The sequence below is a fragment of the Schistocerca nitens genome, chromosome 7 (assembly GCF_023898315.1).
Source record: "Schistocerca nitens isolate TAMUIC-IGC-003100 chromosome 7, iqSchNite1.1, whole genome shotgun sequence".
Taxonomy (NCBI): Eukaryota; Metazoa; Arthropoda; class Insecta; order Orthoptera; family Acrididae; genus Schistocerca; species Schistocerca nitens.
The window spans coordinates 31,455,249-31,482,802 of NC_064620.1; the positions used below are offsets into that span (position 1 = coordinate 31,455,249).

A 27,554-nucleotide genomic window follows, 5' to 3' on the forward strand; every position below is an offset into this window, starting at 1 on the left:
ATTACAGGAAATAGCACAGAAAATTGGTCTTGGAATATCCTTTGAAAAAACAGTGATCATGTTAACTGACCCACCACTCATAAACAAAATTGCCATAGGAAACCAAGAAATGAAAAGTGTAGATAAATTTAAATATGGGGGAGAAATCAAAACATATAACCTCAATGAAATGCCAAAGTGGCATAACAGAATAAACAAATTGACTAGAGCACAATATATCACCAAGAACACCTACAACAAAAAGAGCCTGTCAATCGCAACAAAATTAAAACACTACAAAACAGTCACTCAACCAGAAATAACATACGCAAGTGAAACCACCTCTAAACAACTAACACTGCACAAATAGACAACACTTGAGAGTAGCTACATATGAAACAGTCTACAAGGAAATAGAACTGGTAATGAGTACTATCAGGAGGAAACTCATTTCATTTTTGGACATCTAATCAGAACACCAGAGAAATTGTGGAATAGTAAGTGCAACATTAAATGGATTACAGAAATCCAGGAAGATATGGATGAGCTACAGATTACATTGGAAGACCTATGAAACAAAACTTACAAAATCAGGAATCTCACAGACAAACAAACCAGACTGCAAACAAGAATCAACAAACAGACAGTAGGAAGCGTGATTTCCGATGAAGAAAGAAGGATGAGATCCGAGAGATAGAAGAAGTACTGAGCTGACAAGAAACTGAAAAATTCTTTGTATAAAATTGGCCAGAGTGGTCCAACAAAGGCCATAAAATGTAAATAAGTAAATAAATAAATAAATTGCATTTGGGTGTTTACTTGACAAATTGTTGAAAACAAAATTTTTACTCAGTCTGAGGACTTTGCTAGTAAAATTTGGTCTAATAATGAAAGTAATTGAATCATCACTGATGCTTGCTATTAAAATTCTTTGTTTGTCCCTTGTTATCATTTTGTCAATTATTTAGCGTAGCACTAAATATTGTCATATGTTCTGCTCATCAAGATAGTTCTGATGTGTTCCAAGCCATCTGTTAAGAACAGTATTTCATATATAGCCTGTAGGAAATATTTCAGTGATGACTGATTAAAAGAAACACTGTTTGAAATAAATATTTAGGCTGTTCAGAACTGGGTGGTAAATATAACAATTTGTTTCCACAATTATGCAACATGCCTATTATTACTGATATTCAAAGATTTCTTTGGGGTAAACTGGTCATTTATGCAAATATTTAGGCTGTTCAGAACTGGGTGGTAAATATAACAATTTGTTTCCACAATTATGCAACATGCCTATTATTACTGATATTCAAAGATTTCTTTGGGGTAAACTGGTCATTTATGCAATGCCAATGAATTCTCACTAGTTATTATATACTACTTTACAACTACTCCATTTACAGTCCATATTGTAGTATAATCTTTTGTCAAACTATACAGAGGCTTAGCTATCAATTTTGTGCACCAACTGGGTCACACTCAAAGCAAATAAAAATATTTTTCAAAATTAAGATTTGTCAGTTTACAAGTACCTGTTAACCAAAACACAGTAAACTGTTCATAAAGCTTGGCACACTTCGTCATGCCTCTGACCATACTGTTACTCAGACTGACAACTAACAGTGCCATGACAAACCCATCTCTAAACAACATTCAGACTCTAAGTTTACTTAAAAACTTTTAGTACTGATTATAATAAATACATGTACATTTAAACATTGAGCTTGTTGTTATTCAGATATCATATGCAATTAACTGTTTTATTTACATTAACTTTTTTATTACATTATTGCAGTTACTTTTGTTTGTTGGGTTGGTTGTGAGTGCTGACTGGTGGTCCATACAATCCACTGAGAGTGCCTTTAATAGGACTAGTAGGCTCCATAGAAGGTCCATGTGCACCTAGGGAAGTTAGGATCTGCCCAGGCAGAGCCCCACTCGCCTGGGTAAGCCGTATACCACTGAGATGCAGCATGTAATATTTGATGTACAAAATTTGTTGTTTGACCACTTATTGTTATTTCAGGAAACACTGACAGGCTTTAAATGGATGGGAAATAAAGCTGACCAACTTATTGCAGAAGGGAAGCATGTTATCTTTGCATTTGAAGAAGCAATTGGATTTATGTTTGGAACAGCAGTGCTTGACAAAGATGGAATTTCAGCTGGAGTACGTGTAGCTGAAATGGTGGCGTATTTGCAATCAAACCAGTTGACCCTCGCTGATAAGCTGAATGATCTGTATACAAAGTATGTAGCCCCTTATATTTTTTCACATTGAGTTTTGTGTGATCAGTCTGCACTGCATTACAAAAAGTTTTTTATCATAGTTTTAGTGTGCAATAACATATCTCATAATCATTTTGCATTTCTTCTGTGAGCACTGCCTTGCGTTATTATGGAATAACTTGCTGTCATGGACCTTTCAGAGTGATTCAGCTAGATACTATTTTCTGAGAAGAACATTCCAATATGAAAGATTTAGAGACAGACAGAAGGATTGATTTTTTTGAGCTATGATTGTTTAACTTAAGATCATTGTTTGTTAAGATAAATATACTGCCAAGGAAAATGCCGACGGTGATTCCAAGATTACACAATGAAGTATGGAGAGTCTGTTGTTAATTACGAGGGTTGCCTAGAAAGTAATGCACAGCACTTTCTTTTTTCTCTCAGCCAAAAATAATACTGCAAATGCAAAATGTATGTATTATTTGAAGTCTCCTGAGTGAGCGTAACTACAGGACAGTTTCAAAATTGCATCTGCAGGTGATTTACATTACAAGCATGCAGTCATTGAATTTATCACTACAGATTAAGTAACTGTGGGGAATATTCACACACACTTGTGCAAAGTCTATTGAGCATCTGCTGTTGATAGAAGTACATTGAGTCGCTGGGCATGTTGGTTGAGGTCATCAAGGTTTGGTGGAGCTCCACAATTTGCAGTGATCGGGGAGATCATCCATGGCTATCACACCTGACATGTTGCAGCAAGTTGATATTGTCATTTGTGACTTCCACTTATTTGGGCCATTAAAAGATGCCATTCGTGGAAGACATTTTGAGGTCGATGAGGAGTACAGCTACCATGCTACCAGGACAAGCATTGGCACCTACGGGGCATACATGCCCTTGTTTTGCCCTGGAGGAAGGCCATAGAATGGTATGGAGATTACGTGGAAAAATAGGGTGTGTAGATGAATCAGCGTTCTTTAATGTACAGTTCTCACTATGTTCAATAAAGAATTATTGAAGAAAAAAAAATGAACCTCAGTGATGTGTGATGTGAGAAGAATATGAAAGACAGCACTGAATGCTACTCCATTTATTCTTCTAAGAGATTTGACACAATATGTAGAGTGTAGGATGAGTTCGAACTGGTACGATTTTTATCTCATGTTGAGAAACTCATGATCTCAAATTAGGTTGACTAGTATCTCAACAGAAAACAGTCTGAGACAGATTGCATTACTAAGAAGGTATTTGTTACATATTTTTTTGGTAGTGCTTTTAACGTTGAAGTGTGCCCTTACACTGTGTAAAGTTTAATTAAAAGAAATCTGCTTATTGGCATTGGACTAATAGTGTACTATAGGCATGTTCTTGTACTCTGCTGTAATCCCAAAATGCCACGCTCTTGTGCGGTCTAACATAGAATGGCTGCAGAAATGTTCTGAGTCCTGATGTCTGTGCATCCATTTACATGTGGAACAAAATGTGTCCTACTTTGAAGACAGTCAGTGCTAGTTTAACATATTTAGTTGGTACACAGAGTCAAAGGTATAGGACACTGCCACATTTACTAAATTTTGCATGAGAGCAATTTGAAGGTGTTACACTGTGTTCTCCCTTACATATCTTGACCTATTAATAGCATCACTGTAACGAAATTTGGTCAGTTTACACCTTGAACATTAAGTATCATGTTGCTTCACATGTAATAGCCTTATTTCATTTTGTACCAGTTTTGCAGATACATAATCAGGGTGTCTACGACCCGGGACAACCTAGAGATCCGGGAATAACCCGGGAATTTTTTCATCCGGGAGAAAACTGGGAAAAACCCGGGAACATTTTAGAATTCTGGGAATTTTTCGTTGATTAAGTTTTCAGTTAATTTTTTGTAATTTTGACTGGTAGAACCGATACTCTAACTAAAGGATATTACTGTATCCCGCTACTGCAGAATAATACTGGAGCGTTAAAACATGAACGAGAGAAAAAAACGGAAAGGAAATGCGCCATATAAAATAACAAAGTGCTCGTACAAGCGTGTGCCTACAGCAGAATGTGTCAAAGGCTTTTTAGTACCTTTTCCCGCTTCTAGCTACAGAAATGTGACTGTTGGCTGTGTAAGTAGCAGTAGCAGCAACCAGCCACATGGTACCGGGGAAAATTTTCCTGTCGTGCGCAGCAGGCCCAGATCTAGTGGGGAGTGGCGGCAAACCAGGGTATCTGAACCGGGCGGCAATTTTGGGGGGAGGGGGCAAATTCATATTCTTGAGGAAAAAATCGTCGTCACATCTGGAAACAAACTTTCCTGCAGAAAAAACGGGATGGGGCATTACGAGCTGAGCGGAATAAAACCGAACCGGAGAATGCCAACTGCTGCTTGCTTATGTGGTTGATTCGGTTTGCGAATGTTCAGCGTTGTTATAATTACTAGCAAAGTCCATAGATTCAGACTACCAGAGTGGAAATAAACGACTAACAGGAGTAACGGGTAAGAAAGATTACGTATTATCTTCTCGGTGTATCCAAGAAAGAGAAATTTTGACAGAAAATTTTTGGCCAGATCGCTACACTACATAGGGCCAGTTGCAGTCCCCAGCCAGCAGCCGTTTAAGTCCCATTCTTGAAGTAGCGCGGGAAACGCATTGTACGAACTCGTAATAACGACTAATCGGAGAATAATCTCTGGATAACTAAACCGGTGATTGTGGCCGGGGTAGTTAAGTTAACCGGAGAATGAGTTTTGACAGTGGTTGGAATAGTTACAGAGTTAGTGATGATAAGACTTCGTTAGAACGAGGAAGGAGAAGAAACGGGGACATCACACAAATTATGGAAGAATAGGACGATTCCAAATTTACACAAAAATTTTGTTCTATTTTTCGGTCTCATGCATGAGAAACTGGAGCGCATGAATGAAATGTGAAACTATTTCCTAACGTAAAGCTTTTTGCTTGTAGTAGGTCAAATAGGTATTTCGTATTGGTACTTCGTCAATTATTTTGTCATATTATAAAAATGATCATTATTGTCAAAACAGTGTCATTTATTTGGTATGTGTTACAATAGCTGCAATAATAGAAAGGCCTATTTTGTTTTATCCTGCACACAGTGACAAAATAGACCTAATCAGATCGAGAAACCACACCAGTCTTGGGTACTAATTGTATTAACACCTTTTTCAGTATTAGACAACGACATTTCCATTTTTCACGTAGCAAAACGTTTGACGAACTTTGACAAGGTAATAGTTCTTTCGCAGAAAGGAAAGAACGCCATGTAAATCTGTAGCAAGATTAGAGAGAAAAATCGCTAGCACCTAAGGATTGAAGAAATGTGTACTGTTTAGCCTGTCTCCTGTCTTTACTGGTTTTAGGTATCCTATATTTAATTTTATGTTACACAGAAGAGCAAGTTATTAGCTAATAGGCAATAAAGAGTACAGATTTTCTCCTGGTTACAAATTATCCTATCCAGTGTTAATTGCGAGGGGTTGGGCAGGATGTCAAACCGGCCGACTGGGAGCAGGATAGGCACCACAGGACATATTAATTTCCACTGTCCTGAAATAGTTTGAATGCATCCATTACAAAATATACACATTTGAGTTCCACAGAGCGAAATACAGTGACGTGTGCTATAAGAATGTTGTTTGAAGAGGCGTGGCACTGCACTGAACACTTGAGACCAAATAACGTGTCTTACATTTCCTCGAAGATATATGTTTTATGTATCAGACTCTTCAGAAAGATGTGCGCTACAAAATGAACTTATGTTTGAAAAGTTTTTTTTTTTTTTTAATTTTTGACGTTCTGAAGTGCAGAGCAGTCTGAGTTATAGTGGAAGGGGGGGGAGAGGGGGTAGTCTCCACGTGACCCATGTTTACATTTAGTGATTTTCCTGTTTCCTCTTTGTTTACTGCTCTCACGTCAAATAAAAACAGACCGATTTCCGTGGCTGGGAGCTATCAAGTGAATTAAAATATATTAACATAATTACAGAAGGCTAAAATATGTTACTAGTTTCATATTTTATTTTATTTTCACCTTTCTGACAGTCAAGCATTAATCGCCTTGCAGAACAATAAAGTCCGAATGCGAGTCCAGTGTGCTAACTACTGCGCCACCTCGCTCGGTGGCACGTATGGCATTATGCCTTAACAAAGAACCAGACATGAGATAATACATTACTGGTGCTCGAAGAAAATTTACGTCCTGAAAACCACACTGAAATGCTTAATATCAGGTCATTGGGAATCTGGACATACGAATGTGCACTGTAAGGCGAACTACGCATTTTAGTATGGTTCACAAAATTCCGACACTCTTGGAGTATCATCTGATGTCTTGTTTCTTTTATGACAAGATGTAAGATCTTTTAATGTTTTACATGTACGAACGTACGGGCTTCCTACGTCACTATAGCTGTGCAAGCGCGGTGGCGCCTCTTATCTGGCGCTATCTGGCAACTGCTGAAATGAGTCTATTTCTGACAAGTCGCGGGAAAATATTTGCGAATTGTTGTTCCAAAAGCGTTATTTTCAAAGTAAATTTCCTTTTACGCAGATGAACTATGTGCGAGAATGTACGATGAATTTCCTAAATCTCTTTTAAAAATCAACTCTGTGATGACGAGAAGATCAGAGATTTATGTCGGTATTAAAAATTTTACTGGCGTATTTGTGTGATGTATCTTAAAGTGTAACATGTGCTAAACAAATCAACATTACATTTGAAAGCTTAGCTTCTCTTGTAGCTTATTAATCTTCGAGTCAAATATTATATGCAAAACCTTTGCTTTTCTTGTAGCAACGCTATGTATATTAATTTAAACCATTAAATTTTCCTGTTGGTGGAAATCGAATTTGTACTTTCGTAATACGAAAATATGCAGCTTACAGGTTGCTGCACGTCAAAGATCTTTCCAAAACGTGTCTTTTTGCCCTGAGTATCGTTTTCTAAAGCACCGGGAAATTCTACGCTGCTCTATAAAACCATATCCATTCGAAGGATACGTTTTATACATCCGAGGGAAAGTATACACGGAAAAAGTGTATTTTCACTCGGGAGAAAATGAATTTTTAACCGGGAGATCCGGGAAAAATCCGGGAATTTCTTTTCCTTGTCCATGTATACACCCTGGTAATGGACATGGTGTTTTATACCTCTCATAAACATGTTGCGGTATTTAATGAATAATATTACTCAATCACGTTAATTTCATCATAAGAATATATTTCATGAACAGAACATTACTCACACTGTGGTACAACTTGCTCTATGAACATAAATGTCACATTTGGTTGTAAATCACATCTATGTCTTCTTCTGAATAGTCTGTTATGTTTGTATTACGTGTATGTTCTAGGTTCTTATAAAATGCATGACAAACTGAAGGGATATATGCCAACAGTGCCATTAAATCATTATATTTCTGCAGGGAAATAGGTCTTGGGACATCTGAGAGTTGGTTCAAATATGCTGGAAATGTATGTCCATGTCTGCATAACATAATGAAGTCAGCCTGTTTGTTGCACCATTGAAAGATGTTTTGAAGTACAGAATTCCCATGTTTTCCTGTTTCGCTTGTAATTGCACACACTTTGATAATAAAAATGGCCTGTTCTCCATATCCATTTTCCTCTAAACAAGGGGAGGCCTTTCAGAGCCTTTTGTGGCATACAGTGAATGAAAACTTTTGAAATCTTGAAGTTCCGTGTTATAAACAATGTACTTGCTGGAAGTTCTTCTTACCAATTGTTACCTGTCCCAGGGTGTTAAAATACTCGTATTATTCAATTTCTTCTGTTTCCTTTCTACCAATGCATGAACACTGTCGGCCTCCATATGGGTATGGCCTTTTAGTAGAAACTTCTGAGTTATGGTCTTAATTTGTGAATACTTATGCAGTAACCAGCAAAAACACATTGTAATATTCACATTCTTATTTTGTCTGTAGCAATTGTCTGTCCAAAGTGTGATTTCTTCCACGTCACTGTCAGGTATGACACTATCTGCCCACTTCAAAATCGCTGATGCAATTTCGTTTCTGACTCGCCCTCCTTTTGACTCATCCCACATCACACAGTGAACTGAGGAATCTGATGCATCATACGAGGTAAAATTTAAGGCCCAAAGTTTCCTTTTATAGAAACTAATACTATTTGATATGAATGGGCGTGGCAAACATTTCTGAAGGTCTCTGGTGAACACTTTGTGTGTTGGTGTTCCTCTTGCCTTGTTAGTGTCATTACTTTTTAACAGATACCTGTTTTTTTATTCATTCAGATCAGTAGTGCACTCAGCTTTAACAGATTCTTTTTCTCCTGGAGTCTGATTACTTTTCATTTTTACCTGAAACGTATCGCATGTATCACATGTGTTGTTTTCAGATGGTTTGAATGACGAATTGAACTGTTTATTGAAGATGTCTGCATAAAGCCATTTTTTACTCCTTATTTCTGGGTCAATATTGTTTTGAGTACAGTTGTCCATGCATAAGTCATGCATTTTTTGTATGTTCGGTTGTGGTCCTAAATATTTCCTGACACACTGTTCTCTACTGTAGTGACTTTCATGATGTGGGAAAGAAGAAATACGTCTTTTGATATGTTCAACAGTTTCATCAGGTATTTTTCTGCTTGGAGTATGCCTACCCCTTTGATCTTTTCTTACTACTCCAGCTGGCTCCATGTTTTTCAAAATTTTTACTACAACTGTATTTGAGATAGAAAGATTGTTCAAGAACATAATCTTGCACACCTCAACTCATCCACCATTTACAGTAAAATAGTAGCTTAGAGTGTTTTCTTTACACTTATTCGAGGTTAAATTTCTTTTTCTTGAACGAGTTGTACTACATTGCTCAACAAATGAGCCAACAAATTGCCTTTTCATATCTGTAGACATTTCCTCATGCCAGTATGAATGAAAAATCTTCTGTCTTTCAGTTTCAGACAGTTTTTCTGAGCATTTCATCCTACACATGCACGGAGGCTGCAGTACTTAAACAGAAACAGTCCTACCTTGTGTATTGACATATTCCTTCCCACCAGCTACTTTGAGTTTACAGACGTTACATTTCCATTCATCAGCATGAACTACACACTTTTTACCATGATGTGGAATATTAGTTTTATTGTTTACTTTCCTTTCCACACGTTCATTCGTTTCTAAAACTACGCAACTTTTTACAGCACTTTCACTATCACTGCTTAAGTATAAATCTTCCTTTAGTATATTTGGTATTTGTTGTTCATTTGTGACAGTTTGAACATTACTGTTGTTTTTTCACCTATTCTTTGATTGATTGTCATCCGAATCAGAACTTGTCCCACTTGAAGGTTCATAGGTTTTGTCACATCGGAGTAATCCTGTTCATCGTTACTCAAATGCTCCTCTGCATCTTCTTACTGCCAATATTATGAGGATGCTGGGGTAAAAATTTTAGTGGGACACCAATGCTGGAATACAGTAACTAGCTTCAAGTGGATGCAGGTGGCGTTAATTATACAGATATAAAGAGGGTTTCACAAGATAGACTGGGTTGGTGAGCTGCATTTTACAAGTGCTGTGGGGGTTGGATTACTCATTTAAACTGATTATGCAGTATTGCAGGTTTTAGTCAGCCAGCCAATATCAGATAGGAATTTATTGTTAGTCCTTTATAGATGAAACAACAAGCCAATGTAGGAAGGGCTCTGGGTCCATGGTCATTGCAACACGCAGTTGTCATTATATGTGTTTTTGCAGTTAATGGAAGTAGTTCATCAATTATTAAACATCTTCCATCTATCAATGTAATAAGTGATACATTGTAATTATTCAGGCTTTCCCGGTGATCTGTGGACATCTTGAGGTGTCTGGTATTCTACCGGACATTAGTGTCATTCTTGCAAGATATTTTGATAACGTAACTTCTTATCTTCATCGGGTGCTACCCAAGACAGTTATGTTACTGAAATATCATGCAAGAATGACACTGATATCTGGCAGAATACCCAACAACTCAAAGTTGTACATTGCTGGAGTATGCATTTTCAAGTGCGCATGTGCGTGTTTGTGTTATTTAAATTACTTTGCATGCCTTCATCTCTCATCATACACGGTTGATTCAAAAGCTGTTGGATTTTTATGGCTTGATAAAAGTTGTATTGCATTTCAATGTTGTTGTTGTTGTTGTTGTTGTGGTCTTCAGTCCTGAGACTGGTTTGATGCAGCTCTCCATGCTACTCTATCCTGTGCAAGCTTCTTCATCTCCCAGTACCTACTACAACCTACATCCCTCTGAATCTGCTTAGTGTATGCATCTCTTGGTCTCCCCCTACGATTTTTACCCTCCACGCTGCCCTCCAATACTAAATTGGTGATCCCTTGATGCCTCAGAACATGTCCTACCAACCGATCCCTTCTTCTGGTCAAGTTGTGCCACAAACTCCTCTTCTCCCCAATCCTATTCAGTACCTCCTCATTAGTTATGTGATCTACCCATCTAATCTTCAGCATTCTTCTGTAGCACCACATTTCGAAAGCTTCTATTCTCTTCTTGTCCAAACTATTTATCGTCCATGTTTCACTTCCATACATGGCTACACTCCATACAAATACTTTCAGAAAAGACTTCCTGACACTTAAATCTATACTCGATGTTAACAAATTTCTCTTCTTCAGAAACGATTTCCTTGCCATTCCCAGTCTACATTTTATATCCTCTCTACTTCGACCATCATCAGTTATTTTGCTCCCCAAATAGCAAAACTCCTTTACTACTTTAAGTGTCTCATCTCCTAATCTAATACCCTCAACATCACCCGACTTAATTCGACTACATTCCATTATCCTCGTTTTGCTTTGGTTGATGTTCATCTTATATCCTCCATTCAAGACACTGTCCATTCCGTTCAACTGCTCTTCCAAGTCCCTTGCTGTCTCTGACAGAATTACAATGTCATCGGCGAACCTCAAAGTTTTTACTTCTTCTCCATGAATTTTAATACCTACTCCGAATTTTTCTTTTGTTTCCTTTACTGCTTGCTCAATATACAGATTGAATAACATCGGGGATAGGCTACAACCCTGTCTCACTCCCTTCCCAACCACTGCTTCCCTCTCGTGCCCCTCGACTCTTATAACTGCCATCTGGTTTCTGTACAAATTGTAAATAGCCTTTCGCTCCCTGTATTTTACCCCTGCCACCTTCAGAATTTGAAAGAGAGTATTCCAGTCAACATTGTCAAAAGCTTTCTGTAAGTCTACAAATGCTAGAAACGTAGGTTTGCCTTTCCTTAATCTTTCTTCTAAGATAAGTCGTAAGGTCAGTATTGCCTCACGTGTTCCAGTATTTCTACGGAATCCAAACTGATCTTCCCCGAGGTCGGCTTCTACCAGTTTTTCCATTCGTCTGTAAAGAATTCGTGTTAGTATTTTGCAGCTGTGGCTTATTAAACTGATAGTTCGGTAATTCTCACATCTGTCAACACCTGCTTTCTTTGGGATTGGAATTATTATATTCTTCTTGAAGTCTGAGTGTATTTCGCCTGTTTCATACATCTTGCTCACCAGATGGTAGAGTTTTGTCAGGACTGGCTCTCCCAAGGCCGTCAGTAGTTCCAATGGAATGTTGTCTACTCCGGGGGCCTTGTTTCGACTCAGGTCTTTCAGTGCTCTGTCAAACTCTTCACGCAGTATCGTATCTCCCATTTCATCTTCATCTACATCCTCTTCCATTTCCATAATATTGTCCTCAAGTACATCGCCCTTGTATAGACCCTCTATATACCCCTTCCACCTTTCTGCTTTCCCTTCTTTGCTTAGAAGTGGGTTTCCATCTGAGCTCTTGATGTTCATACAAGTGGTTCTCTTATCTCCAAAGGTCCCTTTAATTTTCCTGTAGGCAGTATCTATCTTACCCCTAGTGAGATAAGCCTCTACGTCCTTACATTTGTCCTCTAGCCATCCCTGCTTAGCCATTTTGCACTTCCTGTCGATCTCATTTTTGAGACGTGTGTATTCCTTTTTGCCTGTTTCATTTACTGCATTTTTATATTTTCTCCTTTCATCAATTAAATTCAATATTTCTTCTGTTACCCAAGGATTTCTACTAGCCCTCGTCTTTTTACCTACTTGATCCTCTGCTGCCTTCACTACTTCATCCCTCAAAGCTACCCATTCTTCTTCTACTGTATTTCTTTCCCCCATTCCTGTCAATTGTTCCCTTATGCTCTCCCTGAAACTCTGTACAACCTCTGGTTCTTTCAGTTTATCCAGGTCCCATCTCCTTAAATTCCCACCTTTTTGCAGTTTCTTCAGTTTTAATCTACAGGTCATAACCAATAGATTGTGGTCAGAGTCCACATCTGCCCCTGGAAATGTCTTACAATTTAAAACCTGGCTCCTAAATCTCTGTCTTACCATTATATAATCTATCTGATACCTTTTAGTATCTCCAGGGTTCTTCCATGTATACAACCTTCTATCATAATTCTTAAACCAAGTGTTAGCTATGATTAAGTTGTGCTCTGTGCAAAATTCTACAAGGCGGCTTCCTCTTTCATTTCTTAGCCCCAATCCATATTCACCTACTACGTTTCCTTCTCTCCCTTTTCCTACACTCGAATTCCAGTCACTCATGACTATTAAATTTTCGTCTCCCTTCACTATCTGAATAATTTCTTTTATTTCATCATACATTTCTTCAATTTCTTCGTCATCTGCAGAGCTAGTTGGCATATAAACTTGTACTACTGTAGTAGGTGTGGGCTTCGTATCTATCTTGGCCACAATAATGCGTTCACTAAGCTGTTTGTAGTAGCTTACCCGCGTTCCTATTTTCCTATTCATTATTAAACCTACTCCTGCATTACCCCTATTTGACTTTGTGTTTATAACCCTGTAGTTACCTGACCAGAAGTCTTGTTCCTCCTGCCACCGAACTTCACTAATTCCCACTATATCTAACTTTAACCTATCCATTTCCCTTTTCAAATTTTCTAACCTACCTGCCCGATTAAGGGACCTGACATTCCACACTCCGATCCGTAGAACGCCAGTTTTCTTTCTCCTGATAACGACATCCTCTTGAGTAGTCCCCGCCCGGAGATCCGAATGGGGGACTATTTTACCTCCGGAATATTTTACCCAAGAGGACGCCATCATCATTTAATCATACAGTAAAGCTGCATGCCCTCGGGAAAAATTACGGCCGTAGTTTCCCCTTGCTTTCAGCCGTTCGCAGTACCAGCACAGCAAGGCCGTTCTGGTTATTGTTACAAGGCCAGATCAGTCAATCGTCCAGACTGTTGCCCTTGCAACTACTGAAAAGGCTGCTGCCCCTCTTCAGGAACCACACGTTTGTCTGGCCTCTCAACAGATACCCCTCCGTTGTGGTTGTACCTACGGTACGGCTATCTGTATCGCTGATGCACGCAAGTCTACCCACCAATGGCAAGGTCCATGGTTCATGGGGGGGGGGGGGGTGCATTTCAATAGCATGTAGAAATTAATAAGCAGTTTATTCTACTCCATAATCAGTTTCACATTTGAAGGAATGTGCTGAAGTGAAGTTGGAAATGGTACCAAGCCATTTTGAAAAGCATCGTCTTTATTGAAGAAGTTTCTTCATATGATGTTGTTTATAGAACATAAAGTGGTAGGCAACTGAGGATCCAAGATCGGGAGAATAGCAAGTGTATAGCCACACCAATAGTGTTAAATGACTTTTGTGAAATTAGTGACATGCATGCGTTCAGTATGGTTTTGCTGTGGCACTTTTGCAGTTCTATTCAACTCTAGCTGAAACTCTGTTTACAATGGATTTCATCAGGTATGGTTAGAATTTTGGGAAGCTATTCACAGCACACAATGTTTCATTTTGTCACACAAGGCAGATAGCTCCATCATCTTTGAATGGATAGAAACTTTCGTACAGGTTGTTGCTTTCTTGTTAAAGCTTAACCATTCCTTTGTGTCAGCCCCTTTCCCTCTCCCTCTCCCTCTACCTCTACCTCTGCCTCTGCCTCTCATCGTTTGTGGTGTGTGTGTGTGTGTGTGTGTGTGTGTGTGTGTGTGTGTGTGTGAGCTTTTTGTAACACGAAATTTTAATTTTCAGATATGGTCATCACATAAGCAAAAATTCTTACTTCATATGCCATAAGCCAGAGATAATGAAGAAGATATTTGAAAGGTTACGGAACTTTCAAGATGCACCAGGCACTGTAAGTATTCTTTGTGTGTAACATTTTGTGAATTTTAAATGTAGGTGCTGACGCACAACTGTGAGTGGTAGTGACACAAGTCACACTGCATGTGTTGAGTAAGACACTGATTTTACTCTCTATACATGTACACACATACTAGGCTGGCCCATTAATTACTTGAAATTTTAGTTCATCTTTATATTCTGTGTGAATTAATTGTATTTTCTGCCCTTTTAGCTCGCGCTCACTCTCATTGCTTGCTAGTCAGTGGGCCACATTCTTCTTCTCTGTTTTCTTCCTCTTCATTTTCTTGGCTTCGTTCACATATTAACACCTTCTCCGTTGTCTCCTCTTCCTATACGGTGTGTCTCATTTCTCCCTGCTGTAGAACATTTTCCTTCCTACTCTTGATGTTCCACTTCTTCTCTTATTGATACAATCATTGCACACAAATCACCAAATATTATCTAACGTGCACATTTGGGCAGAGTAATAAGGGCGATCTTTTATGTTTTACAAAAACAATAAAGAATTTTATTAAAATTGTTTTTGTTTGCTAATATTATTTCCCAAAAATTTATAGTTCCTTGCATGTGTTCAAACCAGTACTGAAAACATGTTTTACACACTGATATTGGTGCCTCAATAACACGATTTTGGGAGGATTCAACAGTGTCCCACGGTATGGAAATAGCTTTTGCACACTTTTCGTTTGACATAAGGAAACAAAAAGAAACTGTTTGGCAATAATTCAAAACTATAAGGACAATGAGACATCCATTAGAAGTTTTTTTTCCATCAGATAATCAATTGTTAGCTACTTTGTGACAGCTGACATTGTTATGAGGAGGAGGATGTGACATTTTTCATTGTTTTCCTGATTTCATTGATAATTTGAGGCAAACAGGTCCATGTGTATCACTCAAATTAATTGTTATTCAATAGAGTAATAGTTGCGACATATCCATGGTAACCAAAGAAATGAAAGATCATTTTGATGGAGGCACTTCAAAAACAAACCATTGTTGTTGGTTTCAGTTTGTTAGAATACCCAAACAGTTGTTTGCTGCTTTGTTTCTGACCTGAACAAATATGTAGCCGAGTTTTGTCTGGAATTGACTAGTATCAAGAGCTGCATCAAACCATTCTTTGGACTGAGGACAACAACAACAACAACAACAACAACAACAAAAACAAAAACAACTACTACTGTGACAACAACTAATGCAACAACAACAACAAGTGAAGTGGTTGTACATTATTTTAGCCACTCCGATTTAGCCAATTATGGGAAACCCATGTCCAAAATAACAATCACAGTGATGTGTCTCATAGCTCTTTAACTCGTTACTTTTAACTTCCTCACAGATCCAACCTCTACATGTTCACAGATTTCCTCAAACTAACTAAAGAATAAAGTCTTAACTAAAGTTTTCCTGAAAGAAGGTACTCATGATTAAACATCCTCTCCTTTTTCTTTGATATACAGCATTAAATAACAGGATGTCTCAAAACCTTTGGGTCAGTTGAAACAGATGATGGTGGGTCCACAACTGAGTATATCGATATGGGCAACCAGTGGTCAGAAATGCACATTTTTGAGGTAAGGAATACACAGTGCACACCACTTAACAACAGTGTATCTCATAGAAATTGTTCAGAGTGACAGCTGGCAGTCTCATTGCATGCTTGGCAACAGCATTTGAAATTCTACTGCAATCTCTCAAAAAACCCTGGTGTCTGTCGTACCAGGAAACAGGCAGCTTGGACCAGAGGTGTGAGAGATCTGGCGAAAGCGCTGGCAATGGGGCAGGACCTCCCCTTCCAATTCAGTGATTGGGGAATGTGTTGTTCAGGTGCTTGCATACATTAACATCGAAGTGGGGTGGTGCAGTGTCCTGCTGAAACCACATCCCTTCACAGACAACGAAGGCTACAGTCTCCAAGAACAGTGGCAGCACATCTCATGGGAACACCAGGTAACATGGACCAGTGAAACAGGGAGACAGTAAATAAGGTCCTGTTAGGTGATCTTGGACAATGGACTTCTTCCTGTGGGTTATGTCAAGACGATGGAGTATGAAACCCCTGTAGAACTAGTGTGCCATTGCCACGCATACATTGCGACTGGCGGTCGTCACTATGAACAATTGGTATGAGCTATGTTGTTGTTATGTGGTGTACGCTGTGTATGTTCATAACACAATAAATATGCTTTTCTGAACATTGGTTTGCTATCTCAATAGAATCAGTTGTGGACCTACTATCACCTGTTTAAATTTGACCCAAAAGGCTTCAGGCAACCTATACATAGGGTGAGAAGTGTTCTACATTTTCAGAACAACCTGTTTTAACCAAATCGTGTAAATAATTTAGTAATAATGTCACTTCAAAGACATCATTCTTCATGAATGAAGAAAATGAGCACTTTATCTGTTCACAGTCATCTAATATCATTACAGGAGCCTTTCGTCCAGATAAAAACATTTTCAGTGGTATCATCATGATCTTCCTTCAACTGTGCCATTACTAGTGAGAAATTTCACATTGCTTATAGGCTTAGCTCGGCTAAGTGACATTACTAGTGTTTCTTTTTTCCTTCTTTCCAAATTTAAGTCCAGTAAAATATGTTACTTACATATCTAATACAGTTACCAATCCTCTGCATCTATGTCTTCTTCTTCTTATCCTTTTTGCAAGTTCTCTACACCATGTGGCATCTCTTGCATCCAAGTTTCCATCTTCTTCTACCCTGCCAGTCCTCTTTCTGCATTTCCCTGTCCTGCATCACATACCTCATTCCATCATAGCTAGGATCTTCCTATCTTTCTGTGTGTTGGAGGTCTCCAGTGCTGTATTTTAGGGGACATCTTTCATCTGGCTTTCTTCTAAGCTGTCCATACAATGCTAGCTGTTTATTTTCAGTTGCATCTATAGTATCTTTTGTAAATCCCATCTGTTCTCATAGCACTTAATTTCTTATTTTGTCTCTTTTTGTTACTTCACAACTTCGTGGCTAAAAACATAACTAAGTGGGCTTCCACAGCCCAGGTCATGATTAAAATTCTTCTGGGTATTGTACTGCATTGTACAAAATACTTTAACTATAAACTTAAAACCAATGTTTGAACTATATTACAGTGGCCTTCCTCTGGAAAGACTTTCTAGCCAGAGCTGGCAGTAGTGTGCATGAGATGTACTTGCTTGTATGAATGAATGGTATTTCTCTTTCTTTTTCTGATAAAGGCTCTGACCGAAAGCTTGTATGGAAGTATCTTTTAATTGTGCCTGTCTGCAACTTAATGTGTCATATTTATGGTAAGTAGCAGTCTATCTTTTCCTTACATTGTTGTCATTACAACCTGGAGTTTCCATGGTTTGATGTAGCTTATAATTGAAGTATTTTATACAGCGGTGCAGTACAAAACCCAGAGGGATTTTAATCATTCGTCCCAAAACTCCATTTCCATTGCCTTTAATTTCTTCACATTGGTCCTGGAGACTTCCCATAGTTCAACAACATACAGAGAAAAAACTCTCAACCATAGTTCTGTATATCCTCATATATCCTGGATGTCATTTTATTCCAAATAATGGAGTGTACTGCTTAAAAAAAAATGTGTGTGAAATCTTATGGGACTTAACTGCTAAGGTCATCAGTCCCTAAGCTTACACACTACTTAACCTAAATTATCCTAAGGACAAACACACACACCCATGCCCGAGGGAGGACTAGAACCTCCGCCGGGACCAGCCGCACAGTCCATGATGTACTGCTTAATGTCACCTTTCCGTTACCCTTGCTATACCTCCAACAACCAAGTATTTTGTATTTGTAAAGTTAATTTTCATGCCAATCTGCTCATAACCTTCTTTAAGCTTTCTTAACATACAAGACACACCCTCTTCTTCCTCGGTAAGATGACGTGATTGTCAGCAAAATTTAGGGAGAACAGTGTGTCATCACCTACTGTAACTCCCATGTTTTTGCAATTTCTTCTCCAGTTTTTCAGTGCTTCGTTCAAAAATATTTTAAAGAGGGTAGGTGCCAAACAGCATCAGTCCTTTACTAACCTTAAGTTTCTGTGATAGTAACTTCCAACTTCAAAACAACAAATATTATCTGAATACAGCTTTCTAACAGCTTGTACATAACATTTATGAATCTTCTAGTTTTTCGTTGCTTCCCACACCGTAGAAAGTGGTAAACTGTCATAGGCCTTCTGCATGTTTATAAAAACCGTGTGTTTCTCCAAGTTATGTGCTAGTTTACTGTCAGTCACCTGACTAATACTGCAGATATTTACAATACAAGACCTTCCTGCCAAAAATCACTCTGTTTTTCTACATACTCAATTTCTTTCTGAATTCTAGTTTTAAGCATCTTACCCCATATATTCTCAGTATAGAACTGAGAACTGTGATGCCTCGATAATTTGCATAATTATCCTTGCTTCCCCTGTTAAATATGTATGTGATGAACCCTTCTTTAAACTCAACAGGGATTTCCTCTCCACTAAGACAGCGGTTAAATAGCTTTGTGAGATGTTCAAATAATGCATTTGGATATTCAAATAACATTTTTGACCAAGCCTTCAACAACTCCTTATATGCAGCCGTAGGTCCTGATGCTTTGCCATTTTTGAATTGCTGAAATATATCCTGTACTTTTGCTGCTATTATCTTCTGGATTTGTGTATCATATTTGTTGCCTGCAAAGGAGCATATCTCCTGAAATTCAGAAATTCAGTTCTTCATGGTATGTCTTCCATCTATCTAGGCTTCGATGACCTCATAATGTTAAGTGACATGAATTGTGCCTTGAGAACTACACAGAACATGAACACTGGATGTCCATACTACATTGTGAAGTGTGGCACATGCCACAAATCAGGCCACCATGTGTCTGAGCAAGCGGTCATCAGTAATCATATGGCTTGTTGCTTTGCTCCTCACCCTCACATTGGTAGCACCAGCATATGAAATTCCAACCAAGCTGATCATTAAACTAATCACGAGCAATCAACAAATGGAGTTCCAGGTGGACTCGCAGTAGCAGTGTCACTAACTAAGTGATACACTTACCAGTATGATAGTGTGCCTTGGCTGCAGAATGCAGAGAGGCAACTGGTATTATACAATGACCAGTGGATACCACTAGGAGTACAAATAAAGCTGCCAAAATTTACAAGCAAGTAGCTTGCACCCTAACATTGCTAGTAGTTAGTTGTTCAGCAGATCTAACATATTCAGACTAGATGCTTTCACTTTATTTAGGTTACAAATTGATGCCAAGTAGCACTAATATCTACAACATATCCATTCCTTGATTTGAAAAAACTTTGCACTTGTCATTATTAATTAAAGTTCACATCACATTAAAACCATCAGCGCAACCACACTTCTGCTGGATGTGACTGATTCCATTCACAATGCGTGATGCTGTACAGAGCTACAAAAATTGCAGGAACTTGAGGTTATATATCCTTATTGGCAAGTCAGTAGGTGAGAGTGATGGTTCTACTAAGGTAGCAGCCCTCATCAGCCACAACAGATGAGTAACATGAAAAGCAGAAACAGTTAGTTACCTGCAACACTTTGTATGAAAAATGATACAATTCTTATGTGGACAATTTTAAGAAATTAACAGTTGATCAATAAAAGCAAATATTCATTACATTACTAAATTCCCTAGTGTGCAGTTGGCAAAAATCCTCCAATAGATTTTCTAGTCCCCATTAAGCTAAAATTACTAAATATAGTGAATGAAACTCATCACTTACTAAAATCTGGGCTCTTTAAGTCTCTTAATAGTTAGATGTGAACTCTAACAACCATACTTGGCAAGTATGAATGAACAGAATATTTAAAACCACATAGTTAAACCATCCAATACTAAGAGTTATAACACAGTTGGATCTCAGGTCCCTTGAAAAGAAAATGTAAGATCCCTAAGAGCCACAGTAGCGAGTGTAGATCAACAAAATTCAAACAATTGAAACTCCAGATTGAAATATCGACAATGTAAGGAAAAGGATTGATTGAGGCCAACTGTAAATATGGTACATTGAGTTGCCGTCAGGCAGTACAAAAAGACAGTTACATGTTGAACTTCCAGGCATGGCATGACAAAACTGCCACCAGGCACAGCATTGGGATGTGGGAAAGGGGGGGGGGGGCAACCAGGAGCAGAAATGGAGAGGAGCAGGGAAGGGGAAACCCAGATGGGTGCTTTGGCAGTGGGCAGCACACAGTGAGGGTGAGGGGGGGATGTGAATAGGGAGGAGGTGATAGGACAGAGGGGATGGAAAGTGTTGAGTGGAGGATGTGGTGACAGTAGGTTGCCATAGATTGAGGCTCTGATAATTTCAAGTGCAGATAATGTGTTGTAAGGATAATTCTCCTTGAACAAGTGCAGAAAAGCTGGTGGTGGAGGGAAGGATCCAGATGGCCTGGATTGGAAAGCAGCCATTTAAATTGAAAATGTTATGTTCAGATTCATGATGATGTGCCACAGGGTGGTCTACTAGGCTCTTGGCCACAGTCATTTATCCGATGGACAGCTGGTTGGTAATAATACCAATAAAAAAAGCTGTGCAATGATTGCAGCAGAGCTGGTATGACACGGCTCCTTTCACAGGTGGCTCGGCCTATGATTGGGTAGGATACCGGTAAGCCTGTGACAAGTCTGGAATAGGAAGTGCTGGGTGGGTGGAATGGACAGGTCTTGCTCCTGGCTCTTCCACAGGGATATGATTCCTGTGGCAAGGGGTTGGGCTTGGGAGTGGCACAGGGATGCACCAGGATGCTGTGGAGGTTGGGTGGGCAATGGAACACCACTTTAAAAGGGTTGGAAGTGATCTTGAGTATCATGTCCCTCATTTCAGAGCATGATGCTAGGTAATCAAAGCACTGACAAAGGATGTGTTTTTGTTTGGTTCTGGGGTGATATAGGGTGACAAAGGGGGCACTCATTTGTAGCTGGTTCTTGGGGGGGAGGAGGGTGTTTTGGGAAATGACACAGGAGATTTATTTGCGGACTAGCTCTGTGGGTAGAGCCTGTCTGCAAAGGCCTTTGTGAGACCTCCAGCAAACTGCGCAATGTGGAAAGGAGTTCTCGTCACAGCTTATATGCCGTCCCTGGGTGGGTAAGCTGTATGGGAAGGATTTTTGGGTGTGGAAGAGATGACAGCTGTTGAAATGCAGGTACTGTTGGTGGCTAGTGGTTTTAATATGGATAGAGGTGTAGATGGAGCCATCAGAGAGAAGGTGGTCAATTTCAAGAAGGTGAAATGCTGGGCTGAGGAGGAACAGTTGAAGTGGATGGTAGTGGAGGTATTGAGGTTGTGAGGAATGAGGATAGGGTGCCTTGGCCCTGAGTCCAGATCACAGAGATATTATCAATAAACTTGAACCGGACTGGGGGTTTCGCAGTTTGGGAGGCTAGGAAGATCTCTAGATAGCCCATAACCTCTTTCCTCTCCACCTCCCTGCCTCACAGTCTCCTGGTGCTATGCCTGGTGGTAGTCTTGTCATGCCACCGTCTAGTCCCTGCATGTTCTGTCAGGCAGTGCTCTCTCCCTCCACCAGTACCGTGCTATGGGGCATCATCAGGTTATCTGAAACAGTAAGGAGAGGACGACATTACAATTAATGTGGCTTGAGTAGAGAACAAAGGAGAAACCCAAAACTTTGTATAACCCCAGATTACGTAAGAAACAGATTGCCCGATTGCTTGGTCTAGCAGGCAACCCTTGTCAGGAAACGGCCACCAGGCGGCAACAGCGTCACACCCTTACTTGTGGCACCAACCACTAGATGGCACTCCGTTCTGTGAAGTATGTGGCAACGTTGTCCGAACGCGTGCAGCTTTCCACCATTTGGCGTCTGTGAAGTACAGCTTTTTTGTGACGTACAGGTGGTAGTGGATCGAGTCGTCATGCCGAGTGCCTGCGAGTATATCAACTGTGGAAGGAGTAGACGGACAAATCCTGAGCAAAAAATGTTCAAATTTCCCGTCAAAGATAAAGAAAGGTTACGGGAGTGAATTTTAAATTCAGGTAAATCAATAAATTAGTTAAGAGTAAGAATTAATAAAGAGCCCTAAGCATTCGATCCTATCTAAATTTTGTCGATCTTATATTCTGATATATCGTGGCAGCCTTTCCTGTACAATAGTCATATCATATAAATTTTAAATGAAATCTTTGCTGCGATTTGGACTTTTTGAAACTGTTTATTCACTTCACTATCGTAATTTTGGCTGTAGAGACATTTTTGTGTGCAATGTGGAAACTGAAACCAATATAAGATATGGATAACAAAACGCAAAGCATTGTGTGGTAACATTTGGTAAACAATTTAAGAAGCATTACCTTACAAGACCTTTCCCTTGGTACTTGAAAATGGCTCTAGAGCTGAAATCGCAACAGTGAAATAAATGAATAATAGCTGTCATTTAACTGCTAAGTCATCGGTCCCTCTAAATCCTGGTATATACTAGAGCGAACGAAGTGAACGAGTGTAAAACCTCGTTTACACTGCTGAAAACGAGTATTCATAGATAATTCGCCAATGTTCACTGCCATTCGTTTATACTAGTGAACAAGCGTTTATACTGGAATGAAGGGAGGAGAATAGAAGAGAACGAGCATAGCATGCAAACTATAGATACTGCCTATTTTAATTTTTTTTATCTGTGCGCTAATAATCCTCACACAGCTTTCACTAAAAAACAACACTACTTATAGTAACAGGTCTATGCGAGTGCGGATATCCCCAGCAATAACTGTGTTGCAGATAAAAGCGTACGTCTGTTGCGAATATTTGCGGGTTATCTTTAAACTGTACAATGTAAATTTTTAACATAATTATGGTTTGCCGTCTGTGGCTTTTCAAAGTTGACACCGCCAAAATATGCTCGAAAAACATGCTTTCACTTGTATATTACCGCGTTTGCAGCCCCCTTTCAACAACAATCTAAAATTCATCGTTTTGTGCCACTCTTATATCATTTACGATAAGTTACATGGAGAGTAAAAGAATTTAAATTTGAAATGACTGTCATTGAAATATGACCAGCCTTAATTCGCTTCATAACCGAGTGCGGATTTTGAAAACTTTCTAGTGTTAACCTGCACGTGGAGATCTTTTTTTCCATCATAATCCATATCAGAAGAGCTGTATAGCAAAGAGGACATAGACGGCATGGAAGGCGAGTGTAAAACCTGTACGACTGCAATACAGTCTGCATTTAAACAGTAACTCGCGAGAAATGTTTGTGTGTTACTTGTCATTTATTTCATTTCGCATATGATTGTGAGAAATAAACTTGGTTTGTAGAATTACAGGAGCTAATCTAAATTCTTAGATTGAAAACTCGGTAAAAACCACAGCCGATCATGAGCTACAGTCAGCAGTGTGACGAATGCATTTCGCGCGCAGCGCTCTAGCCGAACGCAAATCAGTGTCATTCAAGTCACCGAAGATACAGCGTTGCCAATTCCGCGACATGGACAGGTCCGTTAGCATTGTAGCGTCGCCTGCGACATCTGTTGACCGTCGGGAAAACTACTTTTACGGTTGCCTGTTCCGCCGTAAGGACAGTCAATCTGTTTCTTACGTGATCTGGGGTATAACCTCGTAGAGGTGATGACAGGCATAGCAGTACAGAACATATGAATGATGGGAGCTCAAGGAAAATGTAGTAAGGACAGGCATCATGCGATGCCGTCATTAGGTGCACAGTGTGATAAGAGTGCAAAATTCAAAGCGTGATGGACAAATTGAGAAATAAATGAAAGTGCAGTAGAGCATATGGGAATATACAAAATGCAGGATGTGCTAGATCGAAAACTATGTTCAGAGATATGGAAAACTCTTGTGCTCAAAAGCAGTGTAAAGGAATTGTGAAGTAAAATATGTAGAGCGATAAAATAAAGATCAGGCTACAAATATAATGCTGAAAGGTAACAATGCTGGAAAGATAACATGGAGAAGCATGCACATGACAAGTAACCAAGACCTGGTAATAAAAAGCTAAAAACTAATATACTGTTTAAAAATGGGAAACAAGCAGTTATAGAAAACCTGGTTTTTGCCATATAATTGTTCATTGAGTAACATATCCTTCTTAGTGTGTGAATTTTCTATCTCTTCAAGCAGATTGAGTCTCTCCTTTCAGAGCATAGCGTAAAACCTTTTAAGTTCTGGTGGCCACTGGATTTAAGGTGCCCAGCAAAGGCAGAATTATGCTTAACCTACCCCTTCTTAGTGAGTAAATGGTCCTGAAACCTAACTTTAAAAAGCCCTTCCCAGTTGCCCAACATTAACTGCTTAACATTCACAGCTCTCGAACATGTGTGTGCCAGAGGAGATACTTATTGTGAATGTATTGATATTGGATTTTATTAGGGTTGATATACACTAATCTTATATTTTGACCATGAAAGAGTTTGGTTATGGTGTAGGACACATCACCTAAAAATGGAAGCTTAACAAGCTTGTAATTTTGTGGCGCAGGACTGAGAGTGATTTCTCAGACATGTGGCAATGTTTTTTGCATGTATAATTTGTCAATGATGCAGGGGCCGTAGTTATTACAAAAAGTGACACACATAATTTTTTTCTGTTCCTTTTTAATAGATTCTGTGCTTAGTGGAATTTCAGTGATACGACATCATAAAGTAGCTCACCTTGTACTTATAGGGATGAAGTAATGCCGTGTGTATAACTGAGTTGCTTGTCGAAGGCTTATGGTGAATGTCAAATTTGGTGACATTATTATTAGTGAGACAAAGCTGCAAATCAAGGAAGTTGAGAATACCAATGCTATTCAAGACTTCATGTGTAAAGATCATTTTGCTATGCAGGTTGTTAAACTCTTTGACCAGAAGCATAACATCTTATCCATTACCACCAAAAACAATTATTTTGTCGTCAACACATTGCCTGTAAAAGCGAATTTGTTTGAAAATGATGGAGGCTCGGGTGAAATAGTCACACATGATGTAACTGATGAATATATCGGCAAAAAACCCCTTAAGACGATTGCCCATGGCCAAGCCATCTGACTGCTTATAAAATTTGTTATTAAAAGTGATGTAATTGTACATAGTCAAGAACCTATGAAGAGTTATAATCTCCACAATTTCATTAGTGCACAGGTTGTTGGTACCTAAGAAGGTTATCCTGAATAATTGAAGTAGTCTCTTCTAATGGAACGTTTGTATATACATTTTTTATATCAAGTGACAGTAAAGTGCAGTCTTGAAGGAAAGATTTATTGTGTAAGAGTTGTACAAGTTGGAATGGAATGGAATGGAATAATTCTTAAAGCAAGTGTGTTGCCAGAAAGAATGAAAATGGAAGAAACATCCAACATAACTCAGGTACTTCATGATCACCAACCCTTGTACTCAAAACCATCCTGGAGGACGCAAATAACAAAGTCAGATTCATCGATGAAACAGTGTGATAGTTCAGTAAAACATGCAACGAGAAACAGGATTCAGTCCGTCTATCGAAATCCATATGCGCGTTTGGAATGCAAAGCGTATTGATGGAACACCAGAAGTGGAAACTTCCTACAATGTTTAATCCTTTGTGAATTACCAGGTCTAACTTGGGAGGGGGAGGGGGGGGGGGCAAGGAACCACAGTTGATGCTGGCATCAGATGACAGCAGTATAGCTTCAGGCTGTCAAAATGTACGATCACAATGTGATCGGATAGCTGTGATTCATGGGTGATGTGAGTTGCAAAATATGGTATGGTCCCTTGTAAGTCGGTGCGAATTTCTTAGTTTTTCCCTCTTTAAGTGCAGGATTTCTCATTAGGAAACAGTCACCCTTCTTCATATAGTGGTAATGTTGCTCCGTTATTGTGACTCTTTACTTGCCTAATGGCTGCCTTTGAATTATTCTGTTGTACCTTCCTTGCACCATATGGTTTTAAGTTTCTTCACTTATTTCTTGTCTTCACCTGAGTCATTACCTGCTGTAAACTTAACTTATTTGAATGCAGAGCTGATTTTTTGACCCTACGTAGATTTGTAGGGGCGTCGGAGTCCACAAAAGCAGGCTTTAGCCCGTGTATCAAAACGGTCTGCTGGCGATCTTTAATCATAATGTCGAACTTCATCTCGCCCCTCCGGAGTACTTCAATGGGGCCAAAGTATGGGGGTTGCAGGGGTTGTCTAACGGAATCATCCCTGCAGGCGGGTGTAACCATGCGTGTCTAAAGTGGGTGCGCATTCTACTAATAAAGTATAGGGAGGTCGGGAAATCCTCGGGTGCTTGAGGCAGGATAAGTTCCCCAGGTAGAACCGGGTTTCCACCAAAAACGAATTTGGAGATGGTTCCCTTTAAGTCAGGTTTAAAGGTCGAATGGACACCGAGTAACACCCAAGGAAGTGCCTCACATCAGACGCAGTCATGGCACCTGAGTGATATTTTAAGGGTGCGGTGCCATCGTTCCACTAAACCGTTGCTTTGCGGGTGGTAGGCTGTTGTATGAATTTTTTTGATACCACAAAGGTTACATAGAATTGTGAAAAGTGCAGACTTGAACTGAACTGTCAACCCTGGTCGGTGGTGATGGTGGACAGGCAAATGAACTTAGCGATCCATGAGACGAATCCCATGGCCACGGTTTCTAATGTGATGTTGGGTGAAGGAACGGCTTCCACCCAACGAGACATGCGGTCGATTGTGGAGAGGATGTATCTGTGGCCCTCTGACGGTGTCAGAGGGCCGATAAGGTCGATATGTACATGACGAAAATGTCCTTGCGGAATTTCAAACTTGTCGAAGGGGGAGAGGTGTGACGTCTGATTTTGTTGTGTTGGCAGGAAATGCAGCTGCATGCCCAGGTTTGACAGTCCCGCTTAACATTTTTCCAAACAAAACGCTTGGTGCCGAGGTGTGTGGTGGTGCGGACGCCAGGGTGGGCGAGGTTATGCAAGGCGTCGAAGGCTTGTCGGTTCAATGTGGGAGGGAGCAACAGCCGCAGAGTGCCGGTAGAAGAGTCGCACCACACTTCGTCCAAAACGCCGGGGAACTTGGCTCTGGCTCTGAGTACTATGGGACTTAACTTCTAAGGTCATCAGTCCCCTAGAACTTAGAACTACTTAAACCTAACTAACC

General features: G+C 39.5%; 1 protein-coding gene across 1 annotated transcript in view; it reads left to right on the forward strand.

Annotated features, from left to right (window-relative positions):
• The window catches only part of LOC126195833 (phosphopentomutase), a 127,223-nt gene that overhangs the window by 59,499 nt on the left and 40,170 nt on the right, over positions 1-27,554 (forward strand). Inside the window, exons 8-9 of the mRNA XM_049934508.1 lie at positions 2,009-2,232; positions 14,323-14,428. Coding sequence (XP_049790465.1) covers positions 2,009-2,232; positions 14,323-14,428 — 330 coding nt within the window. The remainder of the gene's footprint in view (positions 1-2,008; positions 2,233-14,322; positions 14,429-27,554) is intronic.